We start from the raw sequence: 18,005 nt of genomic DNA, 5'->3' as shown, positions 1-18,005 counted from the left end.
ACAATACAACCACATCCAACCTCCACAGTGACTCCTCAGTACCTCTGTCACATAAACACTGCCTGGGATGAGCTGTGGGGAATGCTAACAGAAGTCTCTCAGAAAACTCTTCTCTGCATGTCAGGGTCCATGTCCCTGTACTGTGAAGACTATGCAGAGTCAGGGACTGGGGCAGATCTTATTCCTTTCTCACTTGCTGAGGAATACAGCTGTGTTTGGGTTCCTGGAAATCCACAGTACAGAGATAACTGCTGCCCCTCAAGCAGTTTTTTGCACTGAGGTTATTATTCACTACAATCAGAACTGAGCCCCAGCTTCCCATGGACACCTCATCTACCTTCTCCACGTCTGAGACAAGTCACCTTATCAGGAAGGCGCTGAGCTGAGGTGTCAGTGATCCTGTTGAACACCTTCTGCACTGCTGGGATGCTGATCAGGAACACGGGGCGCACTGTGGTGGCTAAAGAGACCAGGAGGTGGCACGCAGACAGCAGCAGCTTCTCCTGCACCTGGAAGAGAAGGTGGTCAGGCTGCCCAGACACACCACACCCTGCAACGTTGCCCTCAGCGAGCCCTGCTCCTGCTGGCCACGCCAGTGCTGACACAAGCCAGGATGCTGGTGGACTTCTTGGCCACCTGGGCACACACACACTGGCTCACATTCAGCTGTTGTCAACCAACACCCTCAGGTTCTCCACAGGCACTTCCCAGCCCCAAGCCTGGAGCTCTGCCTGGGGTTGTTGTGACCAAAATGCAGGACCCTGCACTTGGCCTCGTTGAACCTCGTGCAACTGCCCTCAGCTCATTGAGGCAGCCCGTGGCTCTGGCCAACAGACATCCAGCTCTCCCAGACTGATCCCCCTCCAGGACCCACAGGATGGTCCAGAGCTGTTAACCACCCAAACACTTGCTGGAGAGGCAGGTACCTTGGAGCTGATGAGGGGTGTGATGGCCTCCAGCGCGGTGGAGACGAGGGAGATGAACTGCTCTGGGTTCTGGCGGTGAACTTCACTGTAGAACTGTGCCAACCAGTGGGCATAGGCCTGCAGGGCTGCCAGGGACTGGGCATGGCTGGGGAGGCAAAACAGGGTCAGACACAGGCACGGGACAAAGGACACATCCTCAAGACCTTGGGCAGCTTGGACAACTTCCTGGGAAACAGTACATCTCTTCCCAGACTAAGCTGGCAGCTTTCAATATTATTTACTACTGTGTGGTTTTGTCCTGGACCCTGTGCAGAATCCCAGACTGGCTTGGGTTGGGAGGGACCTTCAAGATCATCCAGCTCCAACCCCCCTGCATGGGCAGGGACACCTCCCACCAGCCCAGGTTGCTCCAAGCCCCATCCAACCTGCCCTTCAACACTGCCAGGGCTGGGGCAGCCACAGCTTCTCTGGGCAACCTGTACATCCAAGGCATTTTTAATGGTGCTGTAACTGGACTCAATCACTCAGCAACAGCATCAAGCCAAAGGTATAACCTGATAAGGCCAAATGATAATCATACTTCATCATTATAATTTTGGCACAGTACTGTTAAGATTCTGGAGTCAGGACATTTCTTTGGGACCACCCAAACAGGTGTCCTCCAGCCATCTGATGATGCCCATTTTTGCCAGGCTACCTTGAGAAAACAGATCATAAGTTTCTCCAGGGATATTAGACAGAGGAAAGGATGAAAACCCCTCACTAAGAAAACAAACAAACAAACAACAACCTTCCCAAAATATTTTAAACCAGTAGAGACTGTTAAAAGAACATAACTCAGGGCTAGAAATGTAGGAGAAACCCAAGGAACTATACAATGAAATCTAGTGTGGGTTCTCAAGCTATACCTGCAACCACAACCTAAGACTTGGTGTCTTCAAAAGGACAACCTTAAATTCTGCTCCCAAAGCACTAGGAAGCAGGTTTGTGCTACACAAGAGAGGAATGGAAGGTCTCAGAGGCTGTCAGAGAGGTGTTCTGTTCCTAGCAGCATCAAGGTTTCACACTTGAATGTCAGCTTCTAGATGAAAGGCACTCATTGGTCTCAGGAATGGCTTGCAGAGCTGGCAGGCATGTTTGTCTTGGAAGTACATGGTTTGGAGTCCTTGGCTAAGAAAAAGCAGCTTTTACTTGAGCCATAGATCTGACTTGGGTAGCAAAAAAATCCATTAGCTGGAACCACATCCTGTCAGTGGATCCATTTCTTCAGATCCCACTGTTGCGTCACTTATTTAACCATTTCATTAGACTGCAAAAGACTGAAGCTTTTGTGGCCAGCAGTGCAGAGCAACAGTTTGTTTTCAGAGGCAATAAAATGGGCATTTTTCCTTCTCATCCCAATTTGCTTTTTCTTCAATCACCTCAGCACAGAAATTTGAGACAAGACTGGATCAAAACCCCAGGAGCAGCCTTGACCTTTGACAGTTCAGTGAAGGTGCCCTCCTGGCTAGCTCAGCATCACTGCAGAGATGCACTTTTCACAACATGTTGCTCGTGGTTAGAGCAGCAGATGTAGGAGATCCAACCCTCCCTGCACCTCCTGGAGGTGCCAAATTTGGGGGTAATAAGGAGGAGTGTCCAGCTGATACTCACACATCGATGAGGTCAGGCTTCAGCACGGAGGGCACAGCGGTTTCGATGTTGTACAGTTTAATCTGGGATCCATAGAGTGTTACCTTCACCAACCTGGAGGTGAACACACATAGGACAGTGTAAAGGGACTGTAAGATGGCTATTCACATATATAAAACCACTCAAACATCTCATCTGATTGCAGCTCCTCATGAGTCTTTGTCAATATCTGGCTAAAACATAGGCCAGATATGGCCTGGAGAAGAGAAGGCTCCAGGGAGACCTTAGAGCACCTTCCAGTGCCTGAAGGGGCTCCAGGAAAGCTGGGGAGGGACTTGGGACAAGGGCAGGGAGGGAGAGGACAAGGGGGAAGGGATTAAAACTGGCAGAGGGGAGATTGAGGTTGGACATGAGGAGGAAATTCTTGGCTGTGAGGGTGGTGAGAGCCTGGCCCAGGTTGCCCAGGGAAGCTGTGGCTGCCCCATCCTTGGCAGTGTTGAAGGGCAGGTTGGATGGGGCTTGGAGCAGCCTGGGCTGGTGGGAGGTGTCCCTGCCCATGCAGGGGGTTGGAGCTAGATGATCTTTAAAGTCTCTTCCAACCCAAACCAGTCTATGATATGATTCTATCATTAGTTCAGGGTTGTCTCTCTCAAAACTCAATCACCAAAATCTCTTCTCTTACATGAAAAGACCTGTCAAATCTGAAAGGCAGGTGTCACTTCATTCTTGCCCTCCAAGAAACTTCATTAGCAAATTGGTTGCAAATTGGAATTTCAGGGCTCTACGCAGCTGTCTTGGTTATGAGGGAGCTGGGTCTCTTTAGCTTGGAGAAGAGGAGGCTGAGGGGTGACCTCATCAATGTTTACAAATATGTAAGGGGTGAGTGTCAGGGAGATGGAGTTAGGCTCTTCTCAGTGATGACCAGTGATAGGACAAGGGGTAATGGGTGTAAATTGGAGCATAGGAGGTTCAAGGTGAATATCTGAAAAAATTTTTTTACTGTAAGAGTGACAGAGCCCTGGGACAGGCTGCCCAGAGAGGCTGTGGAGTCTCCTTCTCTGGAGACATTCAAAACCCACCTGGATGCTTTCCTGTGTGATGTGCTCTGGGTGCCCCTGCTCTGGCAGGGGGGGTTGGACTAGATGATCTTTCGAGGTCCCTTCCAATCCCTAGGATTCTATGATTCTATGATTCTATGTCTTTTCATTTCATGCAGGAACATGGTACTTTTCCCATCTTTTCACAAACAGTCAAATTGGCTCTAAATTATTTTCAACTAAATGGTCTAAAGAATCAAATCATCCCTTCTCCAGGCTGAACACCCCAACTCTCCCAGCCTGGCTCCAGAGCAGAGCTGCTCCAGCCCTCGGATCATCTTTGTGGCCTCCTCTGGACTCATTCCAGGAGTTCCATGTCCTTCTTGTGTTGGGGGCTCCAGAACTGGACACAGTTCCAGGTGGGGTCTCAGAGCAGAGGGGATAAACCCTCCCTGGCCCTGCTGGTCACGTTCCCTCACAAGAAGGGAAGCAGAGAGAAACCCTGCGCTTCCCCCTCGCTGCAGCTGGGCCAGCTGCTGCTGGCCCTGGGGAAGGGACAGCAAACCCCCCCTCCCACACCTACCTCTCCACCACTGTCAGAGCATCGTTGAACCTTGCAGCAAACACATCTCCAGTGAAGTACTCTGCCAGCCTGCCCACGGCCTGCAGCAGGGAGCTGAGGTCCCTCAGGGAGCAGTGCAGCCGGCGACAGTCGTTCTCTGCCGTGATGTTCAGCCTGTGCCCTGCAATGACACCACAGCTCCTGAGCAAGGACACCCAAAGACCTCAGTGCCAACAATCCCTTGGGCTAACAGCCATCAAGAACCCAGCAGTCTGAAAACTCAAGGCTGGAAGAAACCCTGGGCAAGGGGGAAAAAAAAACAAACCCAGCCAGCACACACAACCTTGTGACGAATAAATGGAGCTCTTGGGGATAGGAAACCTAATTACAAAGCTACAGGAAATGCAACGTTTATTCTAATTCCATTACAAACATTCTTCTCAAATTAGCTTGGCTGTGGGTCACAGGTCAAGGCTGAGCACAGTCCAAGTGGCTGAAATACTCAGACTGTGGAAGAGAAGTTCAACTGCTCCAACTGCTGCACTTCAAACTCCTCTTTAAAGGTTGGAATGGGTGATACCAACTATTTCAGCCTTTTCCACATTTATTTTCTTCTATTTGGCACTAATATTTACATAAACCAGAGCTTTTCTGGTGACCTGTTGAATCAAGAAGCCATCCCAGCTCTGCAGAGGTCACTACTCACACTCCCTCTGCTGGCTGCAGAGCAGCAAGTGTCCCAGCAGCATTTTTGGAACCAGAGTGTATTTGCTTTTTAACCTCAAGTGTGGTTATTTACCTTCAGATTTCTCAGACACAAGAAACACACTGCTAACCAGATGTGCCAGTCTTATTATTACCTCTGCAATTGTCCTAGGCTGGATTGTTTACACCCAGTCTCCAAACATTCCAGCCCTTTTACTAAAAAGGCAAACCTGTTCTGCAACACCATGTTTCAAAGAAAATCTGTTTGCCTTCCCACTGCCTTTACTTCACCTCAGCCTCAGGTTTCAGCCACAAACTTGAAATTTTGTACCAGCACGTGTTCTGAATCCCCAGCTGCACCTGAGCTGCTGCTTCTGACCCACCACCTCAACAGCCAGTCCACATGGCAGCTTCTAACACAGCATTAAAAACCTACAGGCTGCTTATCCCAGCTCTGAAATGATCCTGAAATGGGAAGTATTTAGTTCTGAACTGTCTGTACAGGATCACCACTCTGCCATTTGGAGCAGGATTGAGGATGTAACAGATTCCTTCACTGGGCTTCCCAGAAAACTGAAATATAACCTTAGCTACAACCTCCCCTCACACAGATCTCACCACTACTTCTTACCTGCTTTCTCAGGAAGGAGGAACAAAGCTGTGCTTGTGCTTTTTATTCAGTTGACAGCACTGATATCTTTATAAAATCATGGATATATCAAGGCTCCTGAAATGCCAGTTAGATAAGCCTTCAGAAATTACTACTACATCCTCAATACTTCATTTTTCTCATTGACTCCCATGATTTTAATTCAAGCCTAAATAAAAATGCTCCTACAATGGACAACTTCCCACCAGGTTTGAGCACAAGCTTTCTTGAAGTAAGTTTTAGTGGAAGGAAAAAAGGAACCATTATCCCTCTGTGTTACTGTCATATTTGATGCTGCAAACTTGTTGTTAACATATATGATACTGTCATTTCAAGTACCAAAATGAAATGAATACCAATAAAAATAGAAATCACATTATTAGGTTAGTGTCTGCTATTGGGAGTTTGGCTGCTGAACCATTAGACACCACACATGTGTTCAAGTCCTCAATGGAACAGGGTAAAAAGCAAGACCAGAGCAGGTCTGGAGTGTTTTTGCCATCAGCTACTCCAAGAGTGAGGAGAGCAGTGCTGGACAGAGACTATTACCTGTCCCTGAAGTGACCACAAACTGCTGGAGTCCCAGATACACTTCCAAGTTATCCTGCAGAACTGGAAACTAGAAGAGACAAGAAATGATCATGATTTTGGGGCTCAGCAGACAGTTAACACCCAACTACTCAGAGCACAGTTTTCTTATTTCTCCCTAGTGCCTTCAAAAAGACACCTGGAGGACAGGTAAGTTGCTAGGTCCTGGGCTGGTCCTGCACACCACAGCTTCTCAGGGCTCAACAGACATCAGGAAAACAACAGAGATTACCACCCTGAAGGCACTTCCCTGGGGTTGCTCTCCTTTTCCCCCCAAACAGCAGCCACCAGCCTACCAAGAGAGGGGTCTAAGTGATGGCACAGGATGCCACAGTATGAAGAGGAAGATGGATGTGGACCTCAGGACACATGCATTGCAGTCACCTCACCCAGCAGCATCAGCTTCTCAAAATGGAGCTATCAAAATATGGTTCAAGCAAAGGTGGGTTGGGTGCCCCTGGAGCAGAGAGCAGGAGGGAAGAACTGCAGAACTTGGCCCACAAGCTGCAGCCACGACAGCTGAAGTCCCACAAGGAAAACAGCCAAGGGAGCAAACACCACAGTGGTCATGCAACCCTGTCTGGGCACAGGATGTAGCCCAACTCCAGTGCTCAGGACCAAAGCAAAGGTGCCTGAGCCTGGAGATACTTCAGCTGAGCACCAGCTTGCACCACCATGGGGGAGTATGTTTGTATATTCCCACCTGGAGCACTGTGTCTAATTCTGGAGCCCCCAACACAGGAAGGTCATCCTTGGAGAAAGTCCAGAGGAAGCCACCAAAAATGCTCAGAGGCTGGAGCAGCTCTGCTCTGCAGACAGGCTGGGAGAGTTGGGGTGTTCAGCCTGGAGAAGAGAAGGCTCCAGGGAGACCTTAGAGCACCTTCCAGTGCCTGAAGGGGCTCCAGGAAAGCTGGGGAGGGGCCTGGGACAAGGCCAGGGAGGGAGAGGACAAGGGGGAAGGGATGAAAACTGGCAGAGGGGAGATTGAGGTTGGACATGAGGAGGAAATTCTTGGCTGTGAGGGTGGTGAGAGCCTGGCCCAGGTTGCCCAGGGAAGCTGTGGCTGCCCCATCCCTGGCAGTGTTGAAGGGCAGGTTGGATGGGGCTTGGAGCAACCTGGGCTGGTGGGAGGTGTCCCTGCCCATGCAGGGGGGTTGGGACTGAATGATCCATAAGGTCCCTCCTAACCCAAACCAGTCTGGAATTCTATGGCAATTCTATGGAACTGAGACCAGAAAGCCACCCACAGCACCTGGCCAGCCAAGGTACTTCAGTGATATCTCTCAGGGGGTTATTTGCCTTTTCCCCAAATGCACTTAAACACAAACAGGACAAAACTGCACACTGACCTTTTCCTTTCCCACCTGAAAGAATATTTTCCAACCCTTTCAGTCTGGCACAGCTCTACTTGATTTCTACTTGATAGGCCAAGTCACCCCACTGGAAGTGGTTGGTTTTCATCAAAGTTCCCTCATCCACTGACACAGAGAAATGCAGCTTTTCATTGGCCAGCACAGGACAGAGTCCCTGCAGCTGCTGTACACTGGTTTTGTTCTTTGCTCCTGCCAGAACAGGCCCTGCATCCAGCAGCCCTGCAGGCTGCTGAGACAAGCACAGGCAACTGCTCAGGCATCTCCCAGATCACCCAGTGCACAAACCTGAAGGAGAGCACTGGGCTCCCAGCAAGCACTCACTGCCAAGCTTCTAACAGGCTGTGCCTGAGTCACAGTTGACATTCTCTCTAACTGCAGGAGGAGAAGTATTTAAACCAACAGAAACTCTTCCTCATCTTAATGTGTTACTCCAAGGAAGCCACAAGCTCTTCACCCCGTGACCCATATTCTGAAACAGCTGCTCCACTTGTTGCCTCCTGCTGCCTCACACCATGTCACCACACTGCAAAGAACCTTCTGCTGTCCCATCAAGACTGTTTTGTTCACCACTTCAGAGTTGCTAGTCACAGGCTGCTAGTGCTTGGCTTTGCCAGAGTGCTCCTTAAATAAAAACATCAGTTAAGACAAGAAGTTCACGTATCCTCTGCCCCTGCAGCAGCTCAATTCTCCTTCCAGGGAACACAGTTCAGAGGTCCAGGTAAGCAATATCTACAGCAGAACTCATAGGCTTGCTTTGAGATGCCCTGCCCTTCTTCTCACCCAGAAAAAAAGCACTAACCAGTCTGAACTTTGGGCTGCACTGGTTTACAGCCTCAAGATCCCCTTCTCAGAAGCCATGACAAACCCAGACAACTCTGACACCACAGATTCTAGCAACAGCAGTGGCACTAGCTGGAGAGAAGCACTTACCTCTGCTTATTAGGTGTAATTCCTGATTGTCCAAAGCACTCTTTTCAGCATCTGTATCTAGCCTTTCATTTAAACAAAGATTTCACTCTCCTTAAAACCCTAATGACACTCTCATCTGTCCAATCTGCAGCACTGGCTCCTAATAAAAAGGCCAAGATAAACAGCAGCAAAGGGTTGCTGCCAAATATTTACTTTGAAAGCTGGAACTTCTAAAGAGCTTTGTGTCCAGCAAGGAGGACTCAGCTGCTCACTGAAGTACTCTCTTTAAAACACACCAAGAAATTTGACAAAGCCAAAAACCCCCAAGCTTTACCCTTCCACTTCTGCTCTCCTCCTTACCAAGTTTTGCCATCCGAACCCCAAATCTCCCCGCTTGTTTGGCACTGTGGCCCCTATCAAACAGCTCGTAACCAACTCCAGCAGCTGGTGCTGATTTCACAGCATGCTTTTGGTCTGGAGAACTACTTACTAGGGTGGAGAAGGCATGAGTTGGCAAGAGCTCCATGACTTTTGCAACCACTTCCAAGCTCTGGCGCAAGTACCGCTGCCACTCGGTCTGCTGCTACGGGAAGAAACACCAGGGTAAGCACAGCACTTCCAGAGGGTTGGAAAACAGATGGTTTTGATGGACCAGAAAATTTTAATTGGTTCTTGGGACTAGCTAACTCCTTTCCAGAGCTTGGCTTTCGCAGACACACGGATACTGAAGAGATCTTACTGCTCTTATGATCCCCACGTGCTGCCAGCAGTGGATGGAGAATCATTTTGCCCCCATGTGTTTGGGTCTGCAGGCAGGTTTCTCTGGAGTGATAACCCACAAGCCCTTCACTCCTAAAAAGCAGTTTCTGCTCAGATGACCAGCATCCATCATGCAGAACAACCTGCCTTCCAGTGCTCTGGCCTCCATCCATTTTGGACCCCTACATTTATCACTATTGAGATGATGTTTACCAGGACCGACTTAGAGGAAATAATCTTAAGAGCACCAACAATATATCCAACTTAAACCTTTTGCTTCAGAGAGATTTCAGCATTTAAATTCCAAAGCAACCAGGCATGGACACCAAATGCCTCTGATAATCAGAACCTGAGTAGTTTTTTCCCCATAAGAACCAGGTTAAAAACAGGGGTTGCATTGTCTCGGTGTGACTAACTACACTTGCGATGAAAACATTTCATGCTGCTTGAAACCTCCAACTCGACATGGAATGGAGAAGCAGCTTGTACTCCACAAAGTAAAGACATTCTAGGTGTTACCAGTGCAAGAGTTAACATCTGGACCTGCAGCTGGCCCTTGTTCAACTCTGCTCCTTACATCATCGTCCAGTGTCTCGTCATCCAGCTCTTCCAGCTGTGCCTGGTTATACCGGAACTGGATTCGGTTCAACACCTCAGTCAGCAACAGAACCAAAGCATCTTCGTACCTGTGACCAGGGAGGACACACAGCAAGAGTCTGATTGAACAGTTTTGCAGAGATTGCTGCACTCACAGCCCTCCCAGTGAAGGGGACATGTAAGACAGGGGAAAGTTTGCAGCGAGGCACTGCGCAGAGCCTGCAGCACAGCTCTGTGAGGGAACGTCAAGGAGACCCTGGGGTTAAGGTATCATGGCATTTCAGGTCACAAACTACCTGCAAGGGAAGAGCCCTGCTTACCTTGCAGGGAGGGGACATGGAGGAATGGATCAAAACTGGAAGAGGGAGATTGAGGTTGGACATGAGGAGGAAATTCTTGGGTGTGAGGGCGGTGAGAGCCTGGCCCAGGTTGCCCAGGGAAGCTGTGGCTGCCCCATCCCTGGCAGTGTTGAAGGGCAGGTTGGATGGGGCTTGGAGCAACCTGGGCTGGTGGGAGGTGTTCCTGCCCATGCAGGGGGTTGGGACTGGATGAGCTTTAAGGTCCTTTCCAACCCAAACCAGTCTGGGATTCTATGATATCTTATATCCCACTCCCTCTGAAAGGGACAGGGAGACCTATTAGCAACAACAGGAGCCCAAGAGCTCCCAACAGGAAAGGCTGGAGGGGTTTACCAGGAATAACAGCAGATGCACATCAACAGGAGGCAACAACAGCCTCTTGTTGCTCAACTGCTCCTCAGCAGCCTGCCTGGTGCTCTGCTTTTTAGGCAATGAATGAGGAACAGATGAAACAGGGCAGAATTCTTGCTGCCTGCCTCCCAAGGAGACCTCCCCTGAGGTTGTTTGCTCTGCTACCCTCCTTCCCTGCACTGCTGGGCAACTAATTCAGGCCTTTGTCCTCTGAAACAAAGGCAGCACTTTTCCCACCTGCACTGTAACACTAAAGGCATGTCACTGAAAGGGCTTGTCACCTCTCAGGAGCTGTGCAGAGCACAGAGGATCCTCCTCCTCACTGATCACCTACAAATTATGTCAAGTTGCAACATCAGCAGAGAGCCATCCCAGCATGCAAGCATTCCTGGTGACCAGGCCAAAGTCAGGGGATTGAGGGGGTTTGGTTTGATTGGTTGTTTTAAAAACATCCTCCAAACAGCTGGGGGCCAGTGCAAGGAGTCATGGCTCTTTGCTAGGTGAAATCTAGATGGAATTAGTCATTAGCACACACTGGCAGAGACAAGAGAGCATGATGCAACCCAAGGGTCAGCCTTGCCAGCTCAGCAGCTGGAAGCTCTCCAAGCAAAGAAGCTGAATTACCACCTTTCCCATAACTAGGTGACCTAACTCTGGATTTGGCAATTTATCCAGTAGTAAAAGTTGTCACGTGGACAAAATGCAAAGTTTAGAAGCCACAGAACAGGAAACCTCATCTGTGCTCCTGTGGTGTAACCACTCCCAGGCTGTCACACTGAGAGCAGGCAGGAAGCTGCAGCTCCAGAAGTTGTCACCAAGGACAGGTAGTTCTGACAAAATAGTATCTTAAGCTTCAGCCCCTTGTGGTTTTTTATAGTCTGAGCTATTTCTAGAGCAACAGCTACTGTTTGTTTCAGTTTTCCCCACAGCAAACTCTTGGAGTTGAAGCTCACACACCTCCCAGGCAGGAGAAGAGGAGGAGCAGGAGGTCCAGGCAGAGCTCAGCATCATTAAGCAGAGAGCAGCCAATTAGGGACAAATGTTAAAGTTCAAAAGCAAATACCTGCTTCTTGAGAAACTGCAAACAATGCAGTTCCCATGGTGGCAGGAAGGAGCTATCTGGTGTAAGCTAGTTCCACTTCTGTCCTTTGGGGTTATGATGCCAGGCTGCCTTTTCAGAAACCCAACCACTTACACTCAGGGTGCTCAAGGGAAAGGAGTTTCCTTCTGCACTGAGAGGAACATGAGGTGGCACAAGCCATGGTTTAAGCCTCCAAAACCTGAACAAGGTTGCATTTTCACCCCATTTTTAACAATGGCAGCAAAGGGATTCAGATCAAAATAGGGCCACTCACTTCAGGAGACAGGAGCTAGGAAGGAAGAGCTGCCAAGCACTAATCCACACACACAGCCAGAACTTCTCACTTCCAGAGTCTCATCACTGCCTCAGACACATCCTCCCATTCAACAGCAATCTTCCATTCCCAATGAAGTTTTTTTAAATTCCTAAGTCATTACTTAGTTGTATGAGCTGTGTGAACACTCACTAGGCAGCTTCCTCTCTGGTCTCCCCCTCTACTATTTGTTAAAATGTGCTCTAAATGTTGCTAAAACATATTACACTTCTGTTTCAGAGCTTTCCTCCTCTGGTGGCTTCACACACAACATAGGTGACAGTTTTTCTCCCCTAACTTGCTCAGCTTGAGAACTTTGCTCACCCTCTGCTCACCTGTTGAGTACTGCTTCTTTGTCTGCCAGGCGACTTTTAATTTTGCTAGTCAGATAGTCCAAGAAGAGTGTCCAGATGTCCAAGCAAGAAAAGTAACCTTCATGGGTAGGCTGAAATACACCAAAATTCACCATGAGTATCATGAGCTATAGCAAGATTGATCTCACACAATGGAAATGTGAGTGAGCATAGAGTCATGGGATGGTTTGGGTTGGAGGGACCTTCAAGCTCACCTAGATCCAACCCCCTGCATGGGCAGGGACACCTCCCACCAGCCCAGGTTGCTCCAAGCCCCATCCAACCTGCCCTTCAACACTGCCAGGGATGGGGCAGCCACAGCTTCCCTGGGCAACCTGGGCCAGGCTCTCACCCCCTCACAGCCAAGAATTTCCTCCTCATGTCCAACCTCAATCTCCCCTCTCCCAGTTTTAATCCATTCCCCCTTGTCCTCTCCCTCCCTGCCCTTGTCCCAAGCCCCTCCCCAGCTTTCCTGGAGCCCCTTCAGGCCCTGGAAGGTGCTCTAAGGTCTCCCTGGAGCCTTCTCTTCTCCAGGCTGAACACCCCAACTCTCCCAGCCTGGCTCCAGAGCAGAGCTGCTCCAGCCCTCCCATCTTCTCTGTGGCCTCCTCTGGACTTACTCCAACTTCAATCCATGAGAAGAGCTTATTGCTTTATTGAAAAAAATTCAAGGAGGTCACTGGAGAGATATAAAGCTGTTAAAAAATTAATAACAGCTTTAGCACAAGGGTGGGAACCTGGGAATTCCAAGGCTGGTCTCAGCATTAACCCATCCCATGGTTTGCTGCATTAGCTTCTGGCATTTTATACATCTGTTTCCTTGTCATTATTCACATGGGAGGGTAAAAATGGGGCCAAGCTGCATGGGGAGAGCTCCCACAGCAAGGTAACACACACCACAAGCCATGGGGGATTTTTTTAATATTAATAGATACAAGCAAAGCCTCAGATACAGTAAAAGCAGCAAAATGAGGAGAAAAGCCTCCCCAAACCCAAACAAGCTAGAGAGAATTTTCCCGACCACCTTGTCCATTCCAGGGACAAGCAAAAACCAACAAAAGCAGAAATTAAATACTAGACAAGTTGTTCTTGCAAGGTAACTACGTGTGACCTCTGTCTCTAACTAAATCCAAGAGCACATGAAGCCCTTCCCAACTCCCCAGCACTACTGGGGACAATTCCTACCAGGAGAGGCTGAGGGAACTGAGATTGTCTAGTTCGGAGAAGGCTGAGGGAAGACCTCATTGCTCTCTACAACTGCCTGAAAGGAGGTTGCAGTGAGGTGGGGGTCAGTCTCTTCTCCCACGTAACTGGTGATAGAACCAGAGGAAATGGCCTCAAGTTGCAGTAGGGGAGGTTCAGATTGGTTTTTAGGAACAATTTCTTTACTGAAAGAGTGGTCAGGCACTGGAACAGGCTGTTCAGGGAAGTCACCATCCCTGGAGGTGTCCAGAAATGTGTGGATGCAGCACTTTAGGACATGGTTCAGTTGGGTTGATGGTTGGTCCTGATGATCTCAGAGGGCTTTCCCAACCTTAATGATTCTATGATGGGCTTCCCTGGGGAAAACAGGCTAGTTGAGCTGTGGAAGGCAACAGGACAGAGACCAGACCAGGGGAAAACAAGGACCTTGCAGGGCTGTACCTGATGAAAAGTGTATTTGAACAACAGTGCCAGGAATTCAACCACGGGGAACTGGGAGTAGGATTCGATCCTTCGCAGATGGACACTCACAAAGAGACGGAGAAAATCCGTAAACTTCTCAATGTAGCTGCAAGGGAAAGGAGAAAATACATCTGAGACAACACCCAGGAGGCTGCAAGGGAGAGCAACTGCAGAGACACAGTGATAAAATTCACTCAAAATCCTTGCATTGAAAAGAACGTTAGAATGAACATCCGGCAGAAGAATGAAAAGATAAAGCCCTGCAACAATTACCTACAGGACGGGCAACCCTTGATTCCATTAACACCTGAAACAGCAGAAAAGACAGTCTAGTCAAAAGCAACTTTAGTATTTATATAAATATAACTAAGTTCAACCAGACCTGCAAATAAGCACAACCCTCTCCCCCCGCCCATACTCTAGAGAAATAATTTAATAGCAAGGATCTCACTGATGGAGAAGGGATTAGTGAAACCTGTGCCACTGAGGAGTTAAGCTGCAAGCAAGAAGTTAATGCAGGAGTTAGCAAAGCATGTGTTAAATTTACAGGAGGCAGTGGGAGAGCCATGGAGTTGAGAGTTGGAAAGGATGGTTTCTTCTGCAGTGCAAAATCAACTACCCAGAAGTTGCAAAACTGAGCCCAGGCTTTTGTGACTGACTTCGATGATAAAGACAAATCTTCCTCCCCCTCAGGGCTTGGGGCTGTACGAAGGGAAGGTCCAAACAAAAAGCCTGTTACCAAAATGTCAGGGGGGCCCAGTAAGAGCACAACCCTTGGTGGAAGCACTGAGGGCTCTTCAGCCCACCGTGGGGAAAGATTAGAGAGATCACAGTGAGGCCATGAGAACGTGCCCTGAACCACATCAACTTCAGGCAAGGTTAGGAATCATCTTTGTATGCAGAGAGAAGAAACACTGCACCAGGACACAGGACTGAGCATCACACACAAAGAGCAAGAGCTCCAGCAACCCCACAGCAGGGCTGTGTGTGGAAAAGCCCATCCTTCTCATATGGCAAGAGCTCCAACATGCAAGTTTTTAGTTAAAAAACGTGGCCAAGTTTCAGACAGGCACGAACAGGTTTTGCTGTACTGCCCTGCTCTTCTCATCTACAAACCTTTTTTCGGGGAGAGGGAACCTCACTCAAGCCCAGAAGCTTTGCCAGCTCCCAAAAAGCTGCAGCACTGAGGATTATTTTAAGCCTCCAAACCCACACAATACTCTGAATCACCAAAAAGACTCATTTTCCATCGTATTTGGCACTGTCTACTTGATGAGAGGCCACCAAACATACCTGAGAATGGATCAAACACTTCAAAAGTAAAGACAGCAAAAAAACCAAAACAGAGTCCAGACCCAAACACCTCCTTCATACTTTTCATTTTCTAAAAAGGCTCTGACCTGAAACCACTAAAATTCTTAATTGGCCCTGAGCTCTGACAGCCTCAAAGCCCCTTCTGCAACCACCATTCCATTGCTTGGATCCTTACTAGTCCTTTTCAATATTTTGGGATCCTCAAATTAAAGCCAACCACAAGTTTAACTCTTCTTCTGCACCAGTTTGGCTGTACCAACTGCTCATTTTGTAACAGAATAAGAATAACCAGCACCCCAAGAGGAAGGGAAGCAACAGACACTGGGCAAGGAGGTTCTGAAGACAACAATCCACTGGAGGTAGCTGCTTCAGAGCCAGTTGTGGTCAGGAATTTGTTAGTTCAAGCCACGATGATTCTTTTAACACCATTAGTTTTGGACAGAAGAGTATAGCTATGTTCTTAAGTGACAAAAGGAAGATCCTGAGATCCTTTTCCACAGAGAGGACAGTCAGCTCAGAGAAAGCTCCACTCCTCCAGAAACCAGCTACATGATTCCAGGCTCCAGGACATCTGAGTTCTACCCCTGTTTCAGACCTTAGCAGTGAACAAAGAAGAGCCTCACAATTACAACAACCTCTATGGATAACAGGTCTAAGGAGCAGAACACAGGACATGGCAACAGCATCCCTGGGAAGGCCCTTCCACAGCCTGGCCAGGGAAAGCTGCCTGCTGGTGTTTTCCATAAAAGAAAGGACAAAGATCAACCAGGGATTGTGGGTTTCCATTCCTGACATCCAGAGTGTAACATCTCCTCACTCTCTGTGCACAGATCTTGTGTGCAAAGGTAGCATATTTCTACAAGTCTCATTCCTAGGAAGCAGGTGATGCTGAAGGCAGAGCAAGTTAGTAAAAAAATATTAGCAAGTAGAATTCACTGTTAAACACTTAATCAATCTAGATTTACCATCCCAGAGCTGTATCTGCCTCTAAAGTTATAGATTTCACAGAAGAAACATGCAAGTTCTCTTCAGGGGATATAAAAAAACCAAACAAAAAACCCCCAAAGCTCAAAAGCTCTGTTGCTTCATCTGGGAATAGAAACATTATCCAGCAGTCCCAGAAATTTATTCCCAGCACCAGGTGCCCATAGCAGGATCCTGAGCACATTGACACAGTTGCAACTTATTTGCCTGGGTCTGCCCACCTTCCCCTGGGCAGCAGCTCTGCAAGGAGAGGCAGCATCAAGCCACCATCTCTGCCACCACGGGGCTTCAACCACTCAGCACAACAGCAGGACAAGTCTCACTTTGTCTCCTCCAAGTGGGAATAACTGATATGAAAGAGCTGAGCTGTTCTAAGCAACAAGAATGGTAGTAACTCTCTGGAAAATGACAATCTCAGCCTCCCAGGATGCTGCCTCCAGTCACGCATGCCAGACAGCCCCGTGGTGGAGCCATTCACTGCTGCTGTGAATGGAGCTCCCCAAGCTGTCTTTTGCTGTTGTTTAAAAATAAAAACCCCATCAAAATCAAAAAAACAATCAGAAATCATCACATCTCAATGAAGGGTAGGAAACTACTTCTATTTTCTGTCAAGTCATGACTCGCAGAGGATCTACCCACTCTTTGGATGTTTGAGTAGAAGCAGAGAAGGCAGCTGTTGACCAGGAAAGGGAATACTGCAATGCCTTTACCTCACTGAGCCTCTTCTGTTTTCTGTTACAACTGAATGAAGGGCAGGTTCAGCTCTTGTGCCACCTCAGACCTGCAGTCAAACAGCAACGAACGGGGGAAAGGGGAGGAAGAGGACAGGAAAGAATACAAACCTGTGCCACCACGGTCCCTTAAGCCAACTCAGCCCCTTACCAGAACCTTACCTGTGGGCACCTACCTTTCTGCCTGTCTCCCCCAGCACAGTACTCTGAAAAAAAGGCCATTAGACACACCATGCATGACTACAAAATAATCAAGACAGTCCTTTAGAAAGCAAGAGAAAGCTCAGCTGCTTTGACTGCTCTTACCTTTCGTCCAGCTCCTCTAGCCGGCTCTTCACCGTGTGGGCGTTGTTCTCCTTGGTTATCTTCTGCAGGAGGTAGAAAGTCTGCTGGAACATCCGGAGCAAATATTCTTCAAACTCCATAGGCACACAGTTCTTAGACATCAGTTCGTTGATGCAAGACATTGCCAGGACCCCCAGTCGGCCACGTTCCTGTCCCAGGAGGGAGTTGTGGCTGCTGCCGTTGACCGCCGACATCTTCCGCGCGCGGGTGTCGCAGCCGAAGCGGGCGAAGTGGAAAATGGTGGTGAGGAGGGAAGGGGTGATGCTGGTGGACAAAGGGATCCAGCTGAAGAGGTGTGCCAGGCACTCCAGTGCCAGCGAACATATATATTCATTTTCTGTATCCAGGATGGGGATGGGCTGGTTTAATAGCTTGGCCGCACTGGGACTCTGCAACAGGCTACTCAGCAGGTCACCTAGGAAAGAAAGAAAGAACAAATCTGCATCACAGGTCAGGGCAGGTGCCTCCCCCCAGGGCCCCTGCCAGGCCCAGCCCTAAAGCAAAAGCCATCAGAGCCTCTGCTGCTCAGCACCCTGCAAAGATGTGTCAGATGAACCAGCAACTTTTGTATCCCAGAGTTTTCCCAGCTTGTGTTCAGATGGCAACAGCGATGCCACCGGGTGGGTGTGGGGGGGGGTATTTTAGGAGTTTATTATGGAAGTCCCTCTGCTCACAAGGGGGAGCATCCTTGCTGGGAGCTTGCACAAGTTCCCTGGCACACCCATGTCACACTGAACCTCGGCAGAGTTGCTGCTGCTTCCACATGGCAGCC

At 48.8% G+C, this 18,005-nt stretch overlaps 1 protein-coding gene across 5 annotated transcripts in view; it reads right to left on the bottom strand.

The window, feature by feature from the left end:
* The window catches only part of XPO6 (exportin 6), a 60,867-nt gene that overhangs the window by 11,224 nt on the left and 31,638 nt on the right, over positions 1–18,005 (bottom strand). For 2 of the 5 annotated variants that reach the window (XM_051631897.1, XM_051631893.1), the window contains exons 7-17: positions 17,195–17,648; positions 17,065–17,094; positions 13,839–13,965; positions 12,177–12,286; positions 9,718–9,826; positions 8,872–8,964; positions 6,061–6,130; positions 4,179–4,338; positions 2,580–2,672; positions 927–1,071; positions 363–509 (exon numbers count right to left, since the gene is read on the bottom strand). In XM_051631897.1, coding sequence (XP_051487857.1) covers positions 363–509; positions 927–1,071; positions 2,580–2,672; positions 4,179–4,338; positions 6,061–6,130; positions 8,872–8,964; positions 9,718–9,826; positions 12,177–12,286; positions 13,839–13,965; positions 17,065–17,094; positions 17,195–17,648 — 1,538 coding nt within the window. The remainder of the gene's footprint in view (positions 1–362; positions 510–926; positions 1,072–2,579; positions 2,673–4,178; positions 4,339–6,060; positions 6,131–8,871; positions 8,965–9,717; positions 9,827–12,176; positions 12,287–13,838; positions 13,966–17,064; positions 17,095–17,194; positions 17,649–18,005) is intronic. The other 3 variants (XM_051631894.1, XM_051631895.1, XM_051631896.1) reach the window with 3 other exon arrangements.

This window comes from Apus apus, chromosome 14, assembly GCF_020740795.1.
Source record: "Apus apus isolate bApuApu2 chromosome 14, bApuApu2.pri.cur, whole genome shotgun sequence".
Lineage (NCBI taxonomy): Eukaryota > Metazoa > Chordata > Aves > Apodiformes > Apodidae > Apus > Apus apus.
This window is presented reverse-complemented; position numbering and strand designations above follow the sequence as displayed.